Genomic DNA, 22,427 nt, shown 5'->3' with positions numbered 1-22,427 from the left:
TGAAAGAAAGAGAAGTAAAAGATCCGCACAGCTGAACATCGTTGCCTGTCTAGAAGCCACCTGAATTGGCTTTCTAAAAAGACTGCAGAGCAAGCTGAAAGGCAAGCCAAAAGTTAGGGTTGAAAGGTACATGAGGGCAAGACAAGAGGAAGCCAGAAGTCATTGTGGAAAGAAGCTAGGAGGTAGCATCAAGGACAAAGGTCAAACCAGGAGGCAGGAATACGCCAGAAGTCGGGACTGAAGGTCAAACCAGGCGGTGGAATTCAGGAGCAAAAGATGCTGCAATAAACTTAGAGCTGAGGAAGACCGCACTTCTCAAAACTGCATTGCACAGGAAGCCCTCATCTCTATGCCCTTAGCTCAGTTGACAGATCATGAGACTCTTAATCTCAGGGTTGTGGCTTCGAGATCCACATTGGGCAAAAGATTCCTGCATCGCAGATGGTTTGACTAGATTACCCGGTCTTCCAACTCTACAGTTCTATGATTCCATGGCACTCTTTCCTATTCAGGAGCCAGCCCACACACAGCCTGGGCATCCCATACCGCCCATGTAGAGGCCAAAATGTGCAGTTCAGTGACTCGCCACAAGGGGCAGCTGCACAGAAACCCAAACCACCTCCTGCAAATCTAGCGATCCCTCCTGGGATCTAGTACTCTCGGGTATCTGATGGCGATGCAACCAAATCCTGAGGCACCAAGGTATATTGCAACCCAGTTTTCCCGTCCGCCCACTCCTCTGCTCCCACCTGGGGGGTGACACAGAGCTCTGGGAGAGCAGGGTGGGTGAGGCAGCCGTGAGTTTTAATGAGCACACGCCCCCATGGATTTTTGGAGCGAAGCCGCGAAAATGTTGCATGGATTGTTCCATGTTGCCATGGCAAGCTCGCACTCCACGAGATCACCATTATCCGAGGACAGCTGCTCCTTCAAGCAATCAAGTTCCTCCATGGTGATGTTGTTGCCGCCGCACACAATGATGACTATGGATTCCAGCTCGTTGGGGAGTTTACCATCCTTTTGCAGCGTTTTGGTCAGCTCGCAGTAGATGGCTGCCAAGGACGCCCCGCACGCTGGCTCCACCAGCATCCTCTCCTCGTCTGCAGGCAAAAGGGTTGTTTAAGTTTTCTAGATGTTGAATCATAGCATCCTAGAGCTGGAAGGGACCCTGAGGACCATACGGTCCAATCCTTTGTAATGCAGGAATATGCAGCTATCCAATACAGGGATCAAACCTGCAACTTTGGCATTATCACCACCATGCTCTAACCAACTGTGCTGTTTCTCCTTGCCATTAAGGCATGAGTAACCTGTGGGTTAAACCACAGAGCCTAGGACTTGTTGATCAGAAAGTCGGCAGTTCGAATCCCCGCGACGGGGTGAGCTCCCGTTGCTCGGTCCCTGCTCCTGCCAACCTAGCAGTTTGAAAGCACGTCAAAGTGCAAGTAGATAAATAGGTACCGCTCCGGCGGGAAGGTAAATGGCATTTCCGTGTGCTGCTCTGGTTCGCCAGAAGCGGCTTAGTCATGCTGGCCACATGACCCGGAAGCTGTACGCCAGCTCCCTCGGCCAATAAAGCGAGATGAGCGCCGCAACCCCAGAGTCGGCCACGACTGGACCTAATGGTCAGGGGTCCCTTTACCTTTTAATCAGTAGGAAAAAAAGAAAGAAAAGGTAAAGGACCTCTGACAGTTAAGTCCAGTCGTGAACGATTCTGGGGTTGTGGCGCTCATCTTGCTTTACTGGCCAAGGGAGACATTTTGTCCTCAGACAGTTTTTCCAGGTCATGTGGCCAGCATGACTAAGCCACTTTTGGTGAAACCAGAGCAGCGCACGGAAATGCCGTTTACCTTCCTACCGGAGCGGTACCTAATTATCTACTTGCACTTTGATGTGCTTTCAAACTGCTAGGTTGGCAGGAGCAGGGACTGAGCAATGGGAACTCGCCCCGTTGCAGGGATTCAAACAGCCCAACTTCCGATCGGCAAGCCCTAGGTTTAGACTACAGTGCCACCCACGTAATCAGTAGTAGAAGTAATTCATGCCATGCATTTGAAGTGCAATATACCACTTGATCCTCAAAAGAGGATTGAACAAATAAGAGGATTGGACAAATCAATGACTACTGGTATTGTACAGTTGGAAGGGACACAAAGGCTCATCTCGTGCAATCCCCTGCAATACAGTTCTGCACAAACTCATAATAGCACTTGGAGCAGCAAGAGCCAGTGTGGCACCTTGTCGAGTTTATTTGACTCCAGCACCCATCAGCCCCAGCCAGTATGGCCGATGGTCAGAGAAGATGGGAACTCTAGTTCACCATATAATTGCACTGACTATCCAGACATGGAGAACGAGTTCACAATTAGTGCATTAATACAGGATGGCTGTCTTGCGAATACATACCCAGAAACTTCCCGACGGCTGCCACTGCGTCAGAGTCGTTGACAACCTGTGATATGACGGGGTGCTCTTGCGCCAGCTTCAAAGCTTCCTCTGCCACAGTAGCTGCCCCAAGCGTGGTAGCAATGCTGGACCCAGAACAGAAAAAGGAAGATGAGTGGGCTGGATTTTGCTTGTTGGATTTGGCTCAGGCGAACAATGTGTAATGACAATGAGGCCATTTTATTTATCTGTTGCATTTATACCCCTCCAGTCTTCCCCTCAAGGTGGTGCATGTGGTTCTCCCTTTCCTCCTTGAATCCCCACAACAACCCTGTGAGGTAGATAAGGCTGGCAGCTAGTGACTGGTCTCAGCCACTGAGCTTCATGATTAAGTGGGAATTTGAATCCTGCTGTCTGACACTATAACCACTGCACTGTCTCCCAATATTGCATTGCATTGCATTGCATTGCATTGCATTGCATTGCATTGCATTGCATTGCATTGCATTGCATTGCATTGCATTGCATTGATTGTTTCTTCTGCCCTCCATCAGCCCTCACTTGCCTGGCTATCTGCCACCTTCTCCTTCGTCTCAGTGTTGCTGCTTATAGAACTCCACAGGGAGGAGGATGGGGCCAAACCTTGGAGAAGGTTGGCTCTGCCTGTCATTGGCTCTCGCGCCCCCTACTGTTGGGCTTCCTGTCTTCCGCCCTACCAGACCCAATGGGCACCAGCCCACATCAGCTGTCACACTACCAGTAGTGGCTTCTGCCCTGAGGTAAGCGGTAGTCTTTTACCCTCCTAGTCCCCCACCAAATGTGCTGTGAGCTCACCTGGTAATTTCGGGCAGTGTCACCAGCTTCTTTTCTTCCAAGGAAGCATTCAGACTGTGGGCTCCGCGGGTCTCCATGGCGATGATGGGTACCTTGTCCCAGCCCACCTCCCGGAGGCCCTGGATCACCCCACAGAGCATGCCGCCCCCTCCGACAGAGAGAATAATTGCTCCAGGTGTGGACTCCATCTGCTCCTTCATCTCTGTGACCATGGTCTTGTGCCCTTCCCTGTGATGCAGAGGGGACCCAGAACATCAAAACCAAATCTCAGGGGTGGAAAAGAGAGAGTTGGGGGGTGGGGGTGCTGAGAGAAGAGCACATTCAAAACTTCTCATCATTTTCATTTGTGGGGAGGGGGAGAAATCTGGTCTGGTTTTTTCCTTTGCAGAAGTCCATTTTGGCAGGAAATCCCTGCCATATTCCCTGCTTCCTGCACACCAAGCCCCAGCTGAAATTCCGGGGCATTGTGGGGAAAAATAAAATGGCCACCAGGTGGCCAAAATGGCCGCACTTCAGTTCAGGTATTGCTTCAAAATTGCTAATTTGGTACTGTTTCGAAGCTGAATGGAGCTGAATTTCTCCACTGGAGGAAAAATTACATCACATACCAGATGAGAGGGTCATCGAACGGAGGCACGTAGGTCAAGTTAGAGTTTCCCTTTGCCATTTCCTTGGCTATGTTTTGGCATTCCTCCAGTGTCTAGAGGAAAGGAAGTTTGTTATTAGGCTAGGATTCTAAGAAATATTTATTTGATGATGGTGGTGATTTTTAAAGGCTTCCAACTTTTGTTCTTCTGTGATAAGCCAGGGAAAGGGTTAAGGCTGATCTTCCTTCCAAACTTACCTGTTGCATGCATACCGTGGCTCCCTCATCTTCCATGCGCTCCATAGTTATAGCTGGTGTGGATTGGGGCACAAAGATGATAGCCGGGATCCCCAACTGTTTTGCAGAGTAGGCAGCTGCGAGGCCAGCATTTCCCGCTGGAAGAAAGCCCATTTGACACCACTATGATGCTAGACCTTATGACGGTTGCCTTCCCTCCCAGGCCAACCCAAGTCATACTAGACTTCTGGATATAATCTAGGATGTCCTACCTAAGGTCATCTAGTTTGTGGGAGAGGTGAAATCTGAACTGGGGACTTTCTGATTTGCAGCTCAGCCTCTAAGCCACCATATTGTTGTTATTAATTTAATTTGTATACTGCCCTATACCCACAGGTCTCAGGGCAGTTCACAATATAAAATCACAATCTAAAAACACAAAATACATAAGAAAAATAAGAAAAAAACAAATGATTCCCCGCACTACTTCAGTTTCTCTCATTTTTCCAAACTTAAATTCAGCTCTATTTCCATGTTGGCTTGTGGAAACATTTTTCCAAATCCTAGCAAAAATTACCAGCATTTTAGTGTAATTCTTTCCCCTGATGTACACATAAGAACATGAGACGAGCCTGCTGAATCAGGCTAGTAGTCCTTCCAGCCCAGCATCCTGTTCTCACAGTGGCCAACCAGATGCCCCAAACTTCCACAAGCAGGATCCTCCCCTCTCCTGGAACACTGACAGTGTCCACAGAAAACCACATTACCTGAGGCACAGACAAACTGCTGGCAGCGTTTTTCGGCCCACTGTGAAAGCAAAATAATAGGAATGTGTGAACAGGAGCCATCTTAACCCCACCACCCGCTGTTCATTCCAGGCAGGTCTGGACCAGATTCTGTCCTCTTGACCTCATAATGAAACCTTTGCAGAATGCCCAAAGAACAGCTCTTACTGTAAGGAAGTTTTTTTCGTATGTTTGGATGGAATCTGCTTTCATGTAACTTGAAGCTGTTGGGTTCGAGCCCTATCTTCCATGTGACAGCCCTTTAGTTGTTTGAAGATGGTTATCATATCTCCTCTTTTCCAGGCTAAACATACCTAGCTGCTTCAACCATTCCTCATAAGGCTCCTAGACCCTTGATCATCCTAGTCACCCTCCTCTGCACACATTTCAGCTTGTCAACATCCTTCTTAAATTGTGGCGCCCAGAACTGGACACAGTATTCCAGGTGTGGTCTGACCAAGGCGGACTAGAGTGGTACTATTACTTCCTTTGACCTGGACACTATACTTCTGTTGAATACGTCGTGCCTGCTCACTGCCTGATTTGATTCTTCCCGGAAGGAGCCTTTCCCCCAAACAAAATGGCACCTGCCAGACTGAGGAGCAGCTTGCTTCAAGCTCTTTCCCTAAGCTGATTAAACAAGATCCATTATGTGCAATATCACTTCCCACCAGAAGGTTCCCATCGTAGGAACACCGAAAGCTGCCTTAACCTGAGCTACAGCCTATCCTAGGGCAGTAGAGAAAACCAGAAACAACCTCCGCCATTCTTTCTTGTCTTATATGGGAATGTACCTTATAGTAAGCCGACAAGAGGATCAGTGTTCCCTACACTCACTGGCAGCAGCTCTCTAGGGTTTTAGGCAGGAGTCGCCACCAGCCCCACCTGGGCAGGCTGGGGATTGAACCTGGGACCTTCTGCACTCAAGGCAGCTGCTCTGCCACTGAGCTACGAGCCTTCCCCATATAGCTTTCTTCTTACCGATTTGCAGAAGTTCCCTATGCCTCGTATCTTAAAGGAGCAAGTGGGTTGGGTATTTTCGAGCTTCAGGTAGACCTTGGTACCAGCCAATTTGGAGAGGTGGGGGCTGACCCGCAGCGGAGTGACCACATGGAAGGGCTTGGAGGAGGCCATTGTAGAAAGCTGCGGGTAGAATGGGGATTAGGTACAGAATAAGCACAGTGGAAGAATAAGGGGGAGAAGACTGTTTTGCTTCCTCAAAACTTCGTTTTGACTCTTTCTTCATGGCTGTGTAGTTGAAGTCCATTGATTCAGTCACAAACAGCCAAGGCTGTGAGTGCTGTGATCTTAGAATCTCAAGTCTCATTCTATTTAAATCAATCAGGTTTCTAGTCCTCATGCTACATATACGTTCTCGAAAGTGCAGGCGGTCATGGTTTCTGATGCAGTAAGCTGTCCTGCGACTGCAATAAGGCTTCACTGCTTAATTCCTTGTCCCTCTTTGTAATTGGCTACTAGTATGTGAATTTAGAAACTGAAGTTTCATTTAAAAGAAAAGAAAAGAAAAGAAAACAAGCAGGTTCCAGGGCCTCGTGGCTAAAAATGTATGTTTGAAAATGTGAGTACAGTACTGTAATCCTTTATTAACTTTAATAAAGTTTCTTTATTTTATTGCATTAAAAACCAGACTCTCCCTGCAAGCGAATTTTCTGTCTTTACCTGAACCTCAATTATCCAACTCTCCCAAGGATACAAATTTGCAGTGCAAGTGGCCTATACCTTGCTTATCTGAAGGCTAAAGGTGTGCATTACATCCTGATGCACATTGTCTAGCAGACCTCCAGCCAGACGATGAGACGCACTTACTTGTCGAGGGTCTTAGAAGAGGCTTTGGAGCTTGGCTTGCAAAGCGGTTGGACGGCAGAGCTGGGTGCTTGCGGTGGTGTTTTGGAGGAAGCCGCTGGTGGACTCAGAGGGGGTTCTCCTCCTTCTCCTGGGGGTGGGCTGCCTGGGTGCTGTGCTTATCTTCACGACTCTGGTCTCATTGGGGGAACGTTGGTTTCTCTTGGCCCCACTTTATAAGCCGGTGGTCTTGGCTTGGTGCTGGCCACTTATGGGAGGCGTGGTGCACTCCCCACAACCACTGCCCTCGCCTCTGAGGTCATCTCCCTTCCTCTCCTCCAACCAGAGATCCGACCTAAGGGAAAGGAGCAGAATCAATGCTTAAAAGGATGTCAACCAGAGGAGAGGGGAAAAGGGGAATAGTGGGGGGGGACCTATTTCAGTCGCTCTGATGGAGCAAACGAGGGACAGACAAGGCTAGCTGGTGGAGGAAGGAAGGGGTGGGGGGGCAGTGTGGGGTGGCTGCTTCAGACAAAGGGCCCCTTCACTCAAACGGTCCAAAGCAGGTTCAAACCTGGTTGGCAGGCTGGGTCTGGAATGATGATGAGGCAGTGTTAGGAGTGAGCAGTGCCAGATTTACGTATAAGCCAAACAAGCTATAGTTTAGAGTTCCACTCTGTTGGGGGCCCCCAAAAAAATTAAAGGAAAAAAACCTGGATGTACATTTCCAAAATATAAGATAAAAAACAAATAAAATAAAACCTACATACAGCAACCGTGTTTTGTGTTGTGTAGGCTCCTATTGTTAAGTTGTGGGTGAACACATCAGACGACACAGCGATTCTTCAACAGCTCTTCTTTATTCTGAGGCCAGAACTGAACTGAACTGAAGGGCTCAGTCAGCCTGCTTATATAGAGCTCCAGTACCTTGTTACTGTAACAACTTTCTAAAACTATCCAATCACTGAACGTCACTTTCGATCCTTCATTTGCATACAAACTATCCAATCACTGAACGTCACTTTCGATCCTTCATTTGCATAACTATCTACAGTATTCCCCTGCTGGCCCAGGGTGAGAACTTCAGTACATAACACCTATGATGTAAGTAATGGGTCCCGTCCGCTAGCCTGCTCCCTAAAATATCACTAGTTTGTTCATTTCTATATATAGGGTGCCTACATTCTGCATGGACTGGACATATAAAGGGCCCCATTACCTTCAGTAGCTTAGGGCCTCATCAAACCTAAATCTGGCCCTGGGAGTGAGGGGCAGGGAAACACATTGACCCCAGCAGATAGCTGTGTACACACCTGGCGTTGAAAGGAAATTCCCTCACACCCAAAGAATCCTGGGAATTGTAGTTTGTGAAGGTAGGGCTTTGCAGACAATGAAAGATTCGTTGCTTCATGATGCTAGTTTGGCTGTAAAATTCAGGGGGGTGGGGAGACCATGCTGGCAGCATGCTATTTTCAAAAAAGGCTGTGGTAAATAATACTCCTATCTGCTCCATGGTAAAATGCCTAGTGTCTCCCATTTGAGAACTTTTGGCGGCTATGCCTCGGTTAATATCCCCAAGGCACAGAGAAAGAGTGAAACTGATTTTTGTGGGTTATCAGCCGGACTGTAAAAGTTCCGGGTTTTCTCTTGGCAATGGAAAAGTGGTCCTGAGCTGCAGTGCTGTGTTCTCAGAGCGAAATAACTGGTCCAGAATCCATGCGAATTCTGAAGTAGTTTTGCCTCTCAGAACCACAGGCCCAGCCGTTACCACGGCAACCAATTGCAAAGTCCTGTGAAACAGGAGACTCTTTCTGCCAAAGCTGAATGGGAGGAAGAGAGGGACAGGCAGTTACATAACTAAGACAATGGGTAGGCAAACTAAGGCCCGGGTGCCGGATCCGGCCCAATCACCTTCTAAATCCGGCCCACGGACAGTCCAGGAATCTGCATGTTTTTACATGAGTAGAATGTGTCCTTTTATTTAAAATGCATCTCTGGGTTATTTGTGGGGTCTGCCTGGTGTTTTTACATGAGTAGAATATGTGCTTTTATTTAAAATGAGCCTCTGGGTTATTTGTGGGGCATAGGAATTCATTCATATTTCCCCCCACCCAAAATATAGTCTAGCCCCCCACAAGGTCTGAGGGACAGTGGACCATCCCCTGCTGAAAAAGTTTGCTGGCCCCTGACTAAGACGATCAGAAGGGGCTACCCAGGAAATCCTACCTCTTAAGATATTCTGAAGAATACTCTGTGGGGCAGGTTAAGGTTTGCAGCGTAAATTATGAACCTCAGACTTTTGAGGAAATCCCGCAGCTCCCGCCACAACAGAAGGAGCTGTGGTTTGCTGCAGTGGAACAAGAAATGCAATCTCTGGCTGATCACAAGTTTTTCTCACTTGTTGATTTGCCTGAAGGGGAGAAATCTGAGGGGTACCTTTGGGTCCATAAAAGAAAAACCCTAGCATCTGCTGAAGTAAAGTTTAAAGCAAGGCTTTGTTGCAAAAGGATTCATGCAGAGAAGGGGTTTAGATTAAGTATGAGAATGCTTTTAACCCTTGCAGCATATTGTGACAGCATATTTAAAAGCAGGGTTAAAAGAGGTGGCTTATATATATTTTTTAAAACCTCATGAATTGATCTCTTATTCCTTTCCACAACTCTACCTCCTATGTTAATTGTATTTATGCAGGCTTTCTCTTGCCTTTTTTTAATTTGCCATGCTAATACTTTCCCTGGTTTTATTAGCTTGCTCAAATTGTTTATGTTTTAAATCTTTAATTTACCACTCTATTTCTTGTTTTATTATCATTAAAAACTGTGTTTGCAATAATTTAATATCCTGTTTAACTATCTCTTTTCTACGGGAATTTATCAATTCCTTTTCTTTCCTTTTTATTGCTACCTTTTTTACCTTAATGTACAAATCTCTAAAGGTTCATACAGAGTCCATTCAGCTCACCAAATTATTTGTGGGTGAATAAAATGTAAATTGTCTATCCAGTGGGTGTTTTTCTCTCCATATATCAACTAAACTGAAATTTTCTGTCATCTGAAAAAAAGGCTTGGGTAGCTTCCCTTCTTTTGTATCACATCTTCTTTCTTATAGTCCTATCCCATTCCAGGGAAGCTACACCGTCCATATCTCCCATAAAAATTATCTTTTCACTCATATATTCAAATAGGATTTCTTCAAGCCTCTTATAAAAGTTGTTTTCCTCATTTGGTACAAACAAACAAATAAATTCAGGAGTTTGCCCAGCAGCTGGGGCAAGAGTTCCATCTCATAGGAGCTACTATAAAGAGTTACCTGGGAATTGAAGTACAGATTAAGTGATGGGAATTTTTCTACTAAGCCAGAAAAAGAAAATTATACAACTGTTTGAATGTTTTGGTATGCAGAATTGTAAAGGCGTTCAAACTCCTATGGTGACATACTTTCAAAAAACAGAGAGTAATGTGGAGCTTGAACACAAGGAGCTATGCCACTCTGCCATTGGCAGTTTGTTGTACAGTTCACAATAGGTCCAGACCAGATGTAAGCAACGCTGTGGGTGTTCTTAGCAGGTTAGTTTCAAAGCCAACCACAGCAGAGTGCACTATTTAAAAGCAACACAGGACTACTGTTTAAAACAGTCATCCTCTGGGACAGAGGAGCTAACGTGTTACTGTGACTCAGACTTTGAAAATGATGTACAGACAAGAAGGTCTACTACTGGAATAGTAGTAGAATTTGGATGGTCTTTGGTGGTTTGGAAATCCTGGAAACGGGTTGGTTTCTGTGTCTAAATCCGAAGCAGAATATGCTGCTCTGTCTGAATTGAGCAACGAGCGTCCCTATTTCATGCAGGTTCTTACTGATATGAATGTAGAATCCAAGCTACCTGTGACAGTTTATGGAGGACAATCAGGCCTGCATTTCCATGGCAGGGCCTGAACAATTCAAGTCTAGGACAAAACACGTGGGTATCAAATATAGACATGTTAGGGACAATGTGGAACAAGGATTAACGAAACATGTATATTGTGAGTCAAGCCAGAACATTGCTGATGTAATGAGAAAACCCAATAACTTCGAAAGACACAAAGAAATAGTTGAAAAGTTGGGATTAGTGAAGCATACTGTATAAACACTTCACACATGTTCTGATGCATGTTTTTTCTTAGAATTAAGAAGGGGTGTTGAGGTTCCTTTACTTGCTGTTAAGGAAAATCTGGTGCATGTGCCTCCCTTATCTTGCACCTGCAGGTCTTGTGATTAGTGTTTGAAGGTGACTGCGACCTGGCAACCAGCCCAGTAGGTCACTGTGACCTGGCAACTGGCCACAGGTGTGGTCATTCTTGGGTATATTAAGAGGGGGCTGCACATTGCCTCTCTGCTTCGCTGCAAGGAAGCTCTGCCAGATTGATGCTGCACTCTGTGCTGTTTGTATGCTGTGAGTTGTACTTGCTTTGCATTTGAAGCCTGCACCTTCTACTAGGGATCTAATGGAAGCTTGTATATAGTGAAACTGCCTTAATGCTTTGGACCTGTCAGTAGTGGACTGAGCTGACTGAAGAGTTGAGTGTCTGACTGAATTTCTTCTGGCACAAAACTGCACTGCCACGAACCTACACGCTTGGGGAGCTGCACTGTAGCTGTCACCTTTCAGATTTGAAAATAAGGGATCAGCAGCCTCGAAAATAAGGGATCAGCAGCCTCACCTGTCCTGTGGACAGTCTACAGGATACCTAACAAAGTGGGAAGCAGCAGGAAATGGCGCTGGGAATTTCCCACAAAAAAAGGGAAGGTTGACAGCTATGAGCTGCACACATTTGGCACATGCCATAGACCAATAGGTTTCTTGTGGACATCTGGCTGGCCAGTGTGAGAACAGGATGCTGGACTAGATGGGCCACAGGCCTGATCCAGCAGGACTTTTCTTACATTCTTAAGTCCCATGCTGGGAGGTGGGGCTGGGGAACTGTGTACAAAGACAAGGTGGGATCTGAAACAAAATCTTGTATCCCTCCTCCCTTTCCCAGTGAATCAGCTCACTGAGAACAGTTCATTAAGCCCAAGACATTCTAGCTGCTGGAATTTTAGCAGGTGTCAGCCAGACATATGCATATTTTGCACCTCCTTGGGGTCTGGGAACTTAAAACAAACAGCACAGATTCTCAGAAAGCTGGATTTTCATAGTTTCCATAATCTATGCACAGTCCTGGAGAAATCATCAAACAGCCAGCTGACTGTTTCCAAGGCTTGGGTCACTTAATGAATTGGTGGGGCTTCTCCTTTGTGGTATTCGGTGGGGGTGGTCCCAAGTTTAGGAAACTCGTTGCTAAAGTCCAAGAGGCTTTCTTTAGGTTGATGTTTGAATTACCTGGGAGGGGGGCAGTGTTCCCTTGGAGGTCTGAACCGACAGTACAATCACCCAGAAGCTGTTCTTAGTGCATCTAGGAGAATAAGGCAGGAGCCCCTAGAGACTCCCAGTGTCTCTGGGCTTCAGGTGTCTGTTACTGCAAAGTAGATTCCAGAATCCCCTGGCTTCTGGTTGGCTGGAGGGGAAAGGTCAAACTCCAGGGATTGTGACATCCACTGATACCAAGACAACAGAGCCAGGCACACACAGGGGAGCCAGATAAGCAACCTAGGGAGTCCCTTGACCCCTCTAAGCCAGCTTTCATAGGAATATAGGAAGCTACCTTATACTGAATCAGACCATTGGTCCATTTTGCTCAGTATTTTCTACACTGATTGGCAGCAGCTCTCCAGGGATTCAAGCAGGGAACATTCCCAACCCTGCTGGGAGATGGCACTGGGGTTTAAACCTGAGACCTTCTGCATGCAGAGCAGATACTTATACCCTTGAGCTATGGCCTTTTTGCCAACCTAGATCATCGATCATAGAATCATAGAGTTGGAAGGGTCCACGAGGATCATCAACTCCAACCAGCTGTAATGCAGGAATCTTTTTGCCCAGTGTGGGTCACAAACTGATGGACCCTGAGGTTAAGTGTCATGCTCTACCAGCTGAGCTATCCCTTGGGTCTGGGGCCCTCCAGATCATTTATTTATTTTACCACATTTATTTCATAAATATTATCTGCCGCTTGAGTGTAAAAGCAAACGTACACAGCCTCAAAGTTCAGTGACTGGCCAGCTGCCCAGAAACCCAAAGCCCCCCCCCCACCTTCCCCTGGCAATGACCAGCCCTGGGATCTATCACTCTCAGATATTTGCGTGTGGTCGAACCAAATCCCGAGGCACCAGGGCCTACGCAACCCAGTTTTCCCGTCCGCCCACTCCTCTGCTCCCACCTGGGGGTGACACAAAGCTCAGGGACAGCAGGGTGTGTGAAGCAGCCGTGAGTTTTAATGACCACACGCCCCCAAGGATTTTTGGAGTGAAGCTGTGAATGTCCCCGAATTGCTTGCATGGTTCCATTTTGCCAGGGCAACCTTGCACTCCACATATTCCTTCATTCTATGGTTCATGCACAGGTCATCCTTGAGGCGATCCAGTTCCTCCAGGGTGATGTTGTTGCCACCGCACACAATGATGACCATGGACTCCAGATCGCGGGGGAGTTTGCACTCCTTTTGCAGCGTTTTGATCAGCCCGCTGTAGATGACTGCCAAGGTCGCCCCGCAGGCCGGCTCCACCAGGATCTTCTCTGCGTCTGCAGGCAAAAAGGGTCATTTAAGTTCTCTGGATGTTGAATCATAGCATCCTAGAGCTGGAAGGGACCCTGAGGATCATCTGGTCCAACCCCTTGTAATGCAGGAATATGCAGCTGTCCCTTACGGGGATCGAACCTGCAACCTTGGCATTATCGGCACCATGCTCTAAGCAACTGAGCTATTTCTCCTTCTCGCCATTAAGGCATGAGTAATCAGTAGTAGAAATCATTCACATCATGTGTTTGAAGTGCAATATACCACTTGATCCTCAAAAGAGGACTGGACAAATAAGAGGATTGAACAAATCAGTGGCTACTTGCCACAATGACTATTCTCTGCCTCCTCGGTCAGAGGAAGCAATGCTTCTGAATGCCAGCAGCTGGGAGCCACAGAAGAGGAAACTGCTCTTGGGCTTGGGATCAGCTTGCTGGTTTCCCATTGGAGCATCTGGTTGGCCACTGTGAGAACAGGATGCTGGACTAGATGGGCCTTTGGCCTGATCCAGCAGCCTCTTCTTAAATTTCTATGTTCCCTTTAAACAGTCATGACTTTGATAGAGTATGGGACTCTTAATCACAGGGTCATGGGTTTGAACCCCATGCTTGATTCCTGCATTGATTGGGGTTGGACTAGATGATCCTCGTGATCCCTTCCGACTCTACAATTCTTTGATTCCCCCAAAGAATCCTGGGAGCTGTAGTCTGTTGAGGGTGCTGCAAGTTGTTAGGAGACCTTTTCCCCCTCCCAGTTCCTAGAGTGGTTTAACAAACAACCCTTCCTCCAAGGGAATTCTGGGAATTGTAGTTCTGTGAGGTCTCCCACCAACATTCCAGGCCCACTGAGCATGTTCAGTCCTAAGTGGGCTGTTTTTTGGAGTTACTCCTAATCTCCCCCTGCCCTGCACATTAAAGAATGTTGTATTTCTGAGAACCTAGGGATTTGTCTAAATCTGCTGGTGCCTCCCCTCTTGTGAGTGGGTAATGCTGAATACATATGGATTTGATTCAGTTTAATTATTTGCATTCCACTTCTCCCAACATCCGGGTTAATCTTGCAGCAGCATTAAACCTTAGCAAACATGTCAACAAATGCCATCATATCAAAAGCACTGTTGTATAAGGCAGAACAGACAAATTCAGCAGACAATTCATACAGATCACAGACTCAACTGCATTGACTATCCAGACTTGGAGAACGAGTTCGCTGTTAGTGCATTAATACAGGATGAATGTCCTGCAAATACATACCCAAAAACTTCGGAATGCCTGCCACTGCCTCCGGGTCGGTGACGACCTGTGATATGACGCAGTGTTCTTGAGCCAGCTTCAAAGCTTCTTCTGCCACAGTAGCTGCCCCAAGCGTGGTCGCAATGCTGGACCCAGAACAGGAAAAGGAAGATCAGTGGGCTGGATTTTGTTGGTTGGATTTGGCTCAGGTGAACAATGTGTAATGACAATGAGGCGATATTATTTTTATTTATCTATTATTATTATGATCTATTATCACTGAATCCCCCAAACAACCCTGCGAGGCATGTTAGGCTGACAGCCAGCGACTGGCCTCACCCAGTGTGCTTCATGGTCAAGTGGGGATTTGAAGAATGCTGCCCCAGGTCCAAGTCTGACACTCTAACCACTGCACTAGCTCCCAGTATTACATTGGTCATTTGCTCTGGCCTCAGTCAGCCCTCGCTTGCTTGCTTTAACCAACCCAGGGAGTATCAGCCTCCTCCTCCGTCTCAGTGTTGCTGCTTATAGAACTCCACAGGGAAGAGGATGGGGACAAAACTAGGAGAAGGTTGGCTCTACCTGTCATTGGCTCCGGCGCCCCCTACTGTTGGGCTCCCTGTCTTCCGCCCTACCAGACCCAATGGGCACCAGCCCACATCAGCTGTCACACTACCAGTAGTGGCTCCTGCCCTGAGGTAAGGGGTAGTCTTTTACCCTCCTAAAAGGTAAAGGGACCCCTGACCTTTAGGTCCAGTCACGGACGACTCTGGGCTTGTGATGCTCATCTTGCTTTAATGGCCGAGGGAGCCGGCATACAGCTTCCAGGTCATGTGGCCAGCATGACTAAGCCACTTCTGGCGAACCAGAGCAGCGCATGGAAATGCCGTTTACCTTCCTGCCAGAGTGGTACCTATTTATCTACTTGCACTGCTAGGTTGGCAGGAGCAGGGACCGAGCAACAGGAGCTCACCCCATTGCGGGGATTCGAACCGCCGACCTTCTGATCGGCAAGCCCTAGGCTCTGTGGTTTAACCCACAGCGCCACCAAATGTGCCATGTGCTCACCTGGTAATTTTGGGAAGTGTCACCAGCTCCCCCTGTTTCAAGGCAGCATGGAAGCTGTGAGCTCCCCAGGTCTCCATGGCGATGATGGGTACGTCGTCCCAGCCTGCCTCGCGGAGGCCCTGGATCACCCCACAGAGCATGCCGCCCCCTCCGACAGAGAGAACTATCACTCCAGGTTTGGACTCCATCTGCTCCTTCATCTCTGCGACCATGGTCTTGTGCCCTTCACTGCAAAGCAGAGGGGACCCAGAACATCAAAACCAAATGTCAGGGGTGGGAAAGAGAGAGCTGGGGGGTGGGGGTGCTGAGAGAAGAGCGCACTCAAAATTTCTCATCATTTTTATTGATGAGGGGGAGAAATCTGGTCTTTTCCTTTGTTGCAGGAAATCCCTGCCATATTCTCTGCTCCCTGCCCCCCGGGCCCCAGTTGAAATTCCGGGGCATTGTGGGAGGGAAAAAATGGCCGCCAGGTAGCCAAAATGGCCGCACTTTGGTTCAGGTATAACTTCAAAATTGCTAATTTGGTACTGTTTCGAAGCTGAATGGAGCTGAATTTCTCCACCATTCCAAGTGGCAGAGGGCAGAAAGGGAAGATTTCTGTCTCTTGTTTTTAAAAGCTCTTATCTCCTCTCTTCCCCTTCTTAATATTCCTCTTCTTTACAAAAGATGTGTGTCTCTCTTATTTAAAAAAAAAATATTATTTTAGTTTATTACCTGTCCTTCACCCTAAGGTGCCTGGGCAGGTTACAACAATATAAAGCACATTAAAAACAATATTTAAATCTTTGAATTACAACAACAAAAATCTAAGGTGGGTTCTGAAAATATACCGTATTGGCCTGAATATAAGCCTCACTTTCCCCCCAAATTCCAACCGCAAAAAGTGTGGTTTATAATTGCAACCTTACGGTATGCAGTCAGGAACGTGGGGCAAACAAGGACCAGGAGCGCGGCAAATCAGTGTCTGCCCCGTGCATAAGCCCCCATCCTCTCCCCCAAAGGCCAGGAAGGGAGAGAGCAAGGAAGGGGAAAGGTTGCCATCAAGGCAGCATGGCTCCTCCCCCCCCCCCCCAGTATGCAGCCAGGAGCAGCGAGGAAGGGTGTGGCTTATATTCAGGTATTTTTCCTTTCTCCCCCCCCCCTCCAATTTTAAAGGTGCAGCTTATATTCAGGCCAATACAGTACATTTCAAGTGTCAAATGTCAGGGTAAATAATATAAGATGAGAAGAGCTTGCTGGATCAAGCCAATGGCCCATTTAGTCCAGCATCTTGTTCTCACAGCAGCCGACCAGATGCCTGTGAAAAACCCACAAACAGGACATGAGCTCAGCAGCAACTCTTCCCTCCTGTGGTTTCCTGCATTAATGCCTCTGGCCGTAGAAGAAGAGTGATAGGCTCCTCCTCTGTGGATTTGCCTGATCCCTTTTTTATTTTTTACTGTTTCATATTTATATTTTATTGATAGTTTGGAAGTGAATTCAAGTGAAAAAGAGAAGAAAATAAGGTCTTTTTTTAAAAAAACAAACAAACCCCAAAAGAAAGCAGAGGAAAACAATAACAACGAAATGACAGTAAAATTTAATTAAGGTAACAAAACTATATAGTGTTCAGTGGTACTTTGGTTCTAGAACGCAATCCATTCTGGAAGTCCGTTCAAGTTCCGAAACGTTCAAAAACCAAAAACTGAAAGCAGAAGCCTCAATATGGAAAAGTCAAAACGGAAGCCGCGTTTCTTGTTCGACTTCTGAGGCGTGTTCGAAAACCAAGGCATTTGCTTCTGGGTTTTCAACTTTTGAGTTCTGAAACGCTCGACTATAGAGGTATTTGAAAACTGAGGTACCACTGTATATGTAAGTCTAATCCCCTTTTTAAGACATCTATGCTGGCAGCCATTGCTGCTTCCTGAGGGAGGGTGTTCCATAATTTAAGCCCAGTGTGAACAAGTCTTTTTTTTCATCCAGCCCGAATTTTCCAAAACAGATGTCCACTAGCTCTCACTCACTCATACATCACATACCTGATGAGAGGGTCACCGAAGGGAGGCACAAAGGTCCAATCAGAGTTTCTCTTTACCATCTCCTGGGCTGTGTTCTTGCATTCGTCCAGCGTCTAGAGGAAAGGAAGTCATGTTATTGGACTAGGATTCTAAGAAAGATTTGGTGTTGGGTTTTCTTAAGGCTTCCAACATTTTTTTCTGCTGTGATAACCTCCCAGACTTACCTGCCCAAAGCACACCGTGGCTCCCTCATCTTTTATGCGCTCCACAGTGAAAGCTGGCGTGGATTGGGGCACGTAGATGGTAGCCGGGATCTCCAACAGTTTGGCGCAGTAGGCAGTTGCGAGGCCGGCATTCCCAGCTGGAAGAAAGCCCATTTGACACCACATGATGCTAGACCTCATGAGGGTTGTCCCCATTCCTCAGCCACCCAAGGCGTACAACACCTTATGTGTGTTTGAGCAAAAAACCCAGAAATATAAAGAGACCCAGAGCAACTGCATTTATAATCATATGAAGTCGGTCATGTCCATTAAGTTCAATGGGTTTCCTTGGAGTATAACTAAAGGTAAAGGGACCCCTGACCATTAGGTCCAGTCGTGACTGTCTCTGGGGTTGCGGCGCTCATCTCACTTTATTGGCCGAGGGAGCTTCCGGGTCATGACTAAGCTGCTTCTGAACCAGAGCAGCGCACGGAAACGCCGTTTACCTTCCCACCAGAGCGGTACCTATTTATCTACTTGCACTTTGATGTGCTTTCGAACTGCTAGGTTGGCAGGAGCAGGGACTGAGCAACAGGAGCTCACCCCGTTGCGGGGATTCGAACCGCCGACCTTCTGATCAGCCAGTCCTAGGCTTAGTGGTTTAACCCACAGCGCCACCCACGTCCCATGGAGTATGACTACTTCTGGATATAATCTAGGGTGTACTACCTAAGGTCATCTAGTTTGTGGGAGAGGTGAAATCTGAACTGGGGACTTTCTGATTTGCAGCTCAGCCTCTAAGCCACCATACTGTTGTTGTTGTTAATTTGATTTTTATACTGCCCTATACCTACAGGTCTCAGGGCAGTTCACAATATAAAATCATAATCTAAAAACACAAAATACATAATAAAAATAAGAACAACCCAATAATTCCCTGCACCACTTTTGCATTTAGACTGCCAGTAGTTTGGTCCCCAAGGCTGTTGTTGGCATCTGTATAGGCACAATAGGGTTGGGCGAATTGGTCCCTTTCGGTTTCTCTCATTTTTCCAAACTTGGGTTCAGTTCTTTGCATTTCCATGTTGGCTTGTGGAAACATTTTTTGAAATCCTTGCAAAAATTCACCAGCCTTTTAGTGTGATTTTTCCCCCTAATGTACACATAAGACGAGCCTGCTGAATCAGGCTAGTAGCCCTTCCAGTCCAGCATCCTGTTCTCACAGTGGCCAATCAGATGCCTCAAAGGGAAACCCACAAACAGGGCACAGGCAATTGAGCCCTCTTCCCACCTGAGGTTTCCAGTAACTGGAATTCAGGCACATTACTGCCTCTAACTGTGGAGCTAGAGTACAGCCATTGTGGCTTCATAATTTTTTTTGCAAAGCACTTTCGCCTAATGCATTTTTGTATATGTTATTTTCACTCTCTCACATACAGACATGCATTTTTATGCCCATTCCTTAAGAACTGCATAGCAAAATTCAGAAAAGTGCAAATTCCAGAGGGCGGATCTGGTTTTGTTCTCATATTATTTTGGAAAGTGAAAGCGAATTTTGGAGATTCCCCTTCATATGCAAACTCAATTGCAGTTCTCCTCCATCCCTCGTCTTGTCTAGCTATTCTCCAACCTGGAGCTAGCTTGCAGAACCCTGACATTGTCCACAGAAAACTACATTACCTGAGGCGGAGACAAACTCCTTGCTGCCTTTTTCGGCCATCTGTGAAAGCAAAAGAAGAGGAATGTGGGAACAGAAGCCATCTTAACCCCACAGCAAAAACAACCTCACCACCCACGGTTCTTTCCAGGCAGGTCTGGACCAGATTCTGCCCTCCTGACCTCATAATGAACCTTTACAGAATGCCCAAAGAACTCTGCTAGATCAGAGCAAAGGCCCATCTAGTCCAACATCCTGCTTCCAGCACTGACTAGGTCCCTAAGATTCCCCCCAAGCATGCTATAAATCTGTTAGTTCTTCATGAAGACCTCAGCTTTTAAAGCCCCCATTTAAGTCAGGCAGTTGATGGAGGGTGAATCATGCATGTTTAGTGCCCAATTTGATTCTTCCCAGAAGGAGCCTTTCCCCCAAACAAAGATGGCAGCTGCCTGAATATAATTGATGTTTTGAATGTTTAGAAATGAAATGAAAAGCAAGCAGCCTTAATGTTTTTAGATGCAGAGAAAGCATTTGATAATGTCTCCTGGGACTTTATGTTGGAATATATGAGCTATGGAGACATTTTTATAAAAGGAGGTAAGGCAATATATATAGAGCAGTCAGCAAAATTGATAGTAAATAATGTGTTAACGGAGAACTGCAAAATAAACAAAGGAACTAGACAAGGCTGCCCACTGCCACCTTTATCGTTTATATTAGTTTTAGAAGTTTTGGCGCAAAGAATAAGAGGTAACCAAGAAATTAAAGGAATAAGGGTGGGACAAAGACAATATAAATTAAAAACATTTGCAGAGGATGCGGTGATATCTGTAGAAGAACCAATAGAGACAATTCCAAAAGCACTAGAAGAGATTAAAAAATATAGAGAAGTAGCAGGTCTTAAAATTAACAAAGATAAAATCGAGCTCTTGGTAAAAAATATGAATAATGAGAGGAAGAACACATTACACAATATATCTGGCCTAAGGATTTTTTTTGGGGGGGGGTTAGATATCTAGGTGTATGGTTAACAGCAAAAAATATAAATTTGTACAAAGATAATTATTTTAAAACACCTGGGAGGATATGAAAAGAAATTATCAAATATCGGGTAGAACAAAACTTTCATTGTTGGGCAGTGTCAACCATAAAAATGAATGTATTACCAAGGATGTTTTTTTTTTTTGTTTCAATAAATACTGGTGATCAGCAAGACAGGTTGTTTCAATAAATGGCAAAAATATATTTCTAAATATAGCTTGCCAGGGGAAAAAACTGAGAATAAAATATAACTAAGTTAGTTCTTGGTATGAGCTTTCGTGTGCATGCACACTTCTTCAGATACTTCTTCAGGTATCTGAAGAAGTGTGCATGCACACGAAAGCTCATACCAAGAACTAACTTAGTTGGTCTTTAAGGTGCTACTGGAAGGAAAAATTTTTTTTTTTGTTTTGACTATGGCAGACCAACACGGCTACCTATCTGTAAATAAAATATAAAATATTGATAGATGTGAAAGAGAGAAGAGGTTTTTCCCTGCCAGGTATGAGATCATATTATGAAGCTTGCTGTCTGTGCTGGTTGAAGGAATGGTTGTCACTGAAGAATCCACATATTTTAAACTTGGAAGGTCATGATAATATATTTTGACTGGCACATGTATTTGTGGTATGAAAAGGTGAAAGTATATGTGATGGGATGATGAGCTGCTTGTGCGTAAAATCCTGATCCCTCAGAGTTTGGCTAAGTTCCCAAACCTCTGTCTGTGATGGAGCTCCTTAAGCGTGGCTCCATCAATCGCTCGTTGAATCGGACAGTGGGCGTTTACGGAACTTCTTCCAGCATAAAAGCTCCTTAACGGAAACACGTCTTCTGGACTCTCGGCGTGACAGTTTCCGCCGAGGAGTGGGTGTTCCTACGGGAGGTCCTGAAACCCCCCCACTGTTCTCGCTAGAAGTATCTCTGAGCTCTCCCTCCGACTCACTTTCCCTTGGAACTCCACTTCTCCCCCTGCTGGTCCCCTCCTCCGCTGAGTGGTCTCTCTCACCCTCCATGAGCCCTTTCACTTCCTTCGTCTCAGATGACAGTTCCCTGACATCCACCTCCCCTCCAGGGCCCCCTTCACCCCCTTCCCTCCCCTCCTCTGCGGGAGGCGAGGGAGCAAAACCCCTGAAGGAACCTCCCTCATCTTCCGAAGTTTCGAACACTTCCCTCCACCTTTTGCTGTTCCCGGTTTCCAAGTACTCCTCCTCCTCGGAGTCGGTACCTCCTTCCAACTCCGATTCCCTGAATCCCTCCAGTTCCTCCTCATCGTCGGTGGTGCCAAAGTACTCCCTTCGGAACCTCGCTACTGGCTGAGGTTTCCTGGGGAACCTTTGGTGGAACGTTTCGATCAAGACCTCGTCATGGACCTCCTCTGCCTTCACCCAGGTGTTTTCTGACTCTGGTTCCCCTTCCCACGCGACCAAATACTCCACCTGATTCCCCTTCCACCTGGAGTCGATGATTTCCGCCACATAGTTGCGGCTTTCCCTTTCTTCTATGGCTGGCCCCCGTGTGGATACCCCTTCACCTTCCCCCCGGTATGGTGACAGTAATGACCTGTGGAATACTGGGTGCAGTTTCATGTGGTTCGGTAACCGGAGTCTGAAAGCCACTGGGTTGATCTGTTGGATGACCTCAAATGGTCCCAATCTTTTGGGTCTCAATTTCTTGCAACCCCCCTTGTACGGCAACCCTTGGGTTGATAGCCAGACCCGACTCCCCACCCTAATTGTTTCACCTTCCCTTCTGCTCTTGTCTGCCTGCCTCTTATATTCTTCTTTGGCCCTTTCTAAGTTGTGTTGGAGTTGACGATGGATCGCTTCCATTTCTTCTACAAAAAGTTCAGCGGCCGGAACACTCCATCTCTCTCCTCCTTCCCCTGGAAACGCCCTGGGGTGGCACCCATAATTAGCCAAAAATGGGCTCATCCCGGTGGA

General features: G+C 46.6%; 1 protein-coding gene across 1 annotated transcript in view; it reads right to left on the bottom strand.

The window, feature by feature from the left end:
- Positions 1-783: 783 nt before the first annotated feature.
- Positions 784-22,427, bottom strand: part of LOC310750916 (uncharacterized protein) — a 33,777-nt gene continuing 12,133 nt past the window's right edge. Inside the window, exons 4-16 of the mRNA XM_083589314.1 lie at positions 19,470-19,509; positions 17,811-17,947; positions 17,608-17,699; positions 15,590-15,817; positions 14,543-14,667; positions 12,990-13,294; positions 5,809-5,970; positions 4,810-4,849; positions 4,064-4,200; positions 3,828-3,919; positions 3,220-3,447; positions 2,407-2,531; positions 784-1,100 (exon numbers count right to left, since the gene is read on the bottom strand). Coding sequence (XP_083445440.1) covers positions 805-1,100; positions 2,407-2,531; positions 3,220-3,447; positions 3,828-3,919; positions 4,064-4,200; positions 4,810-4,849; positions 5,809-5,970; positions 12,990-13,294; positions 14,543-14,667; positions 15,590-15,817; positions 17,608-17,699; positions 17,811-17,947; positions 19,470-19,509 — 2,007 coding nt within the window. The 3' untranslated portion in view covers positions 784-804. The remainder of the gene's footprint in view (positions 1,101-2,406; positions 2,532-3,219; positions 3,448-3,827; positions 3,920-4,063; positions 4,201-4,809; positions 4,850-5,808; positions 5,971-12,989; positions 13,295-14,542; positions 14,668-15,589; positions 15,818-17,607; positions 17,700-17,810; positions 17,948-19,469; positions 19,510-22,427) is intronic.

Source organism: Podarcis filfolensis, assembly GCF_964270895.1.
Source record: "Podarcis filfolensis genome assembly, chromosome: 16".
NCBI lineage: Eukaryota > Metazoa > Chordata > Lepidosauria > Squamata > Lacertidae > Podarcis > Podarcis filfolensis.
Note: the sequence above shows the minus strand (reverse complement) of the source record. Positions and strands in the feature narration are given on the sequence as shown.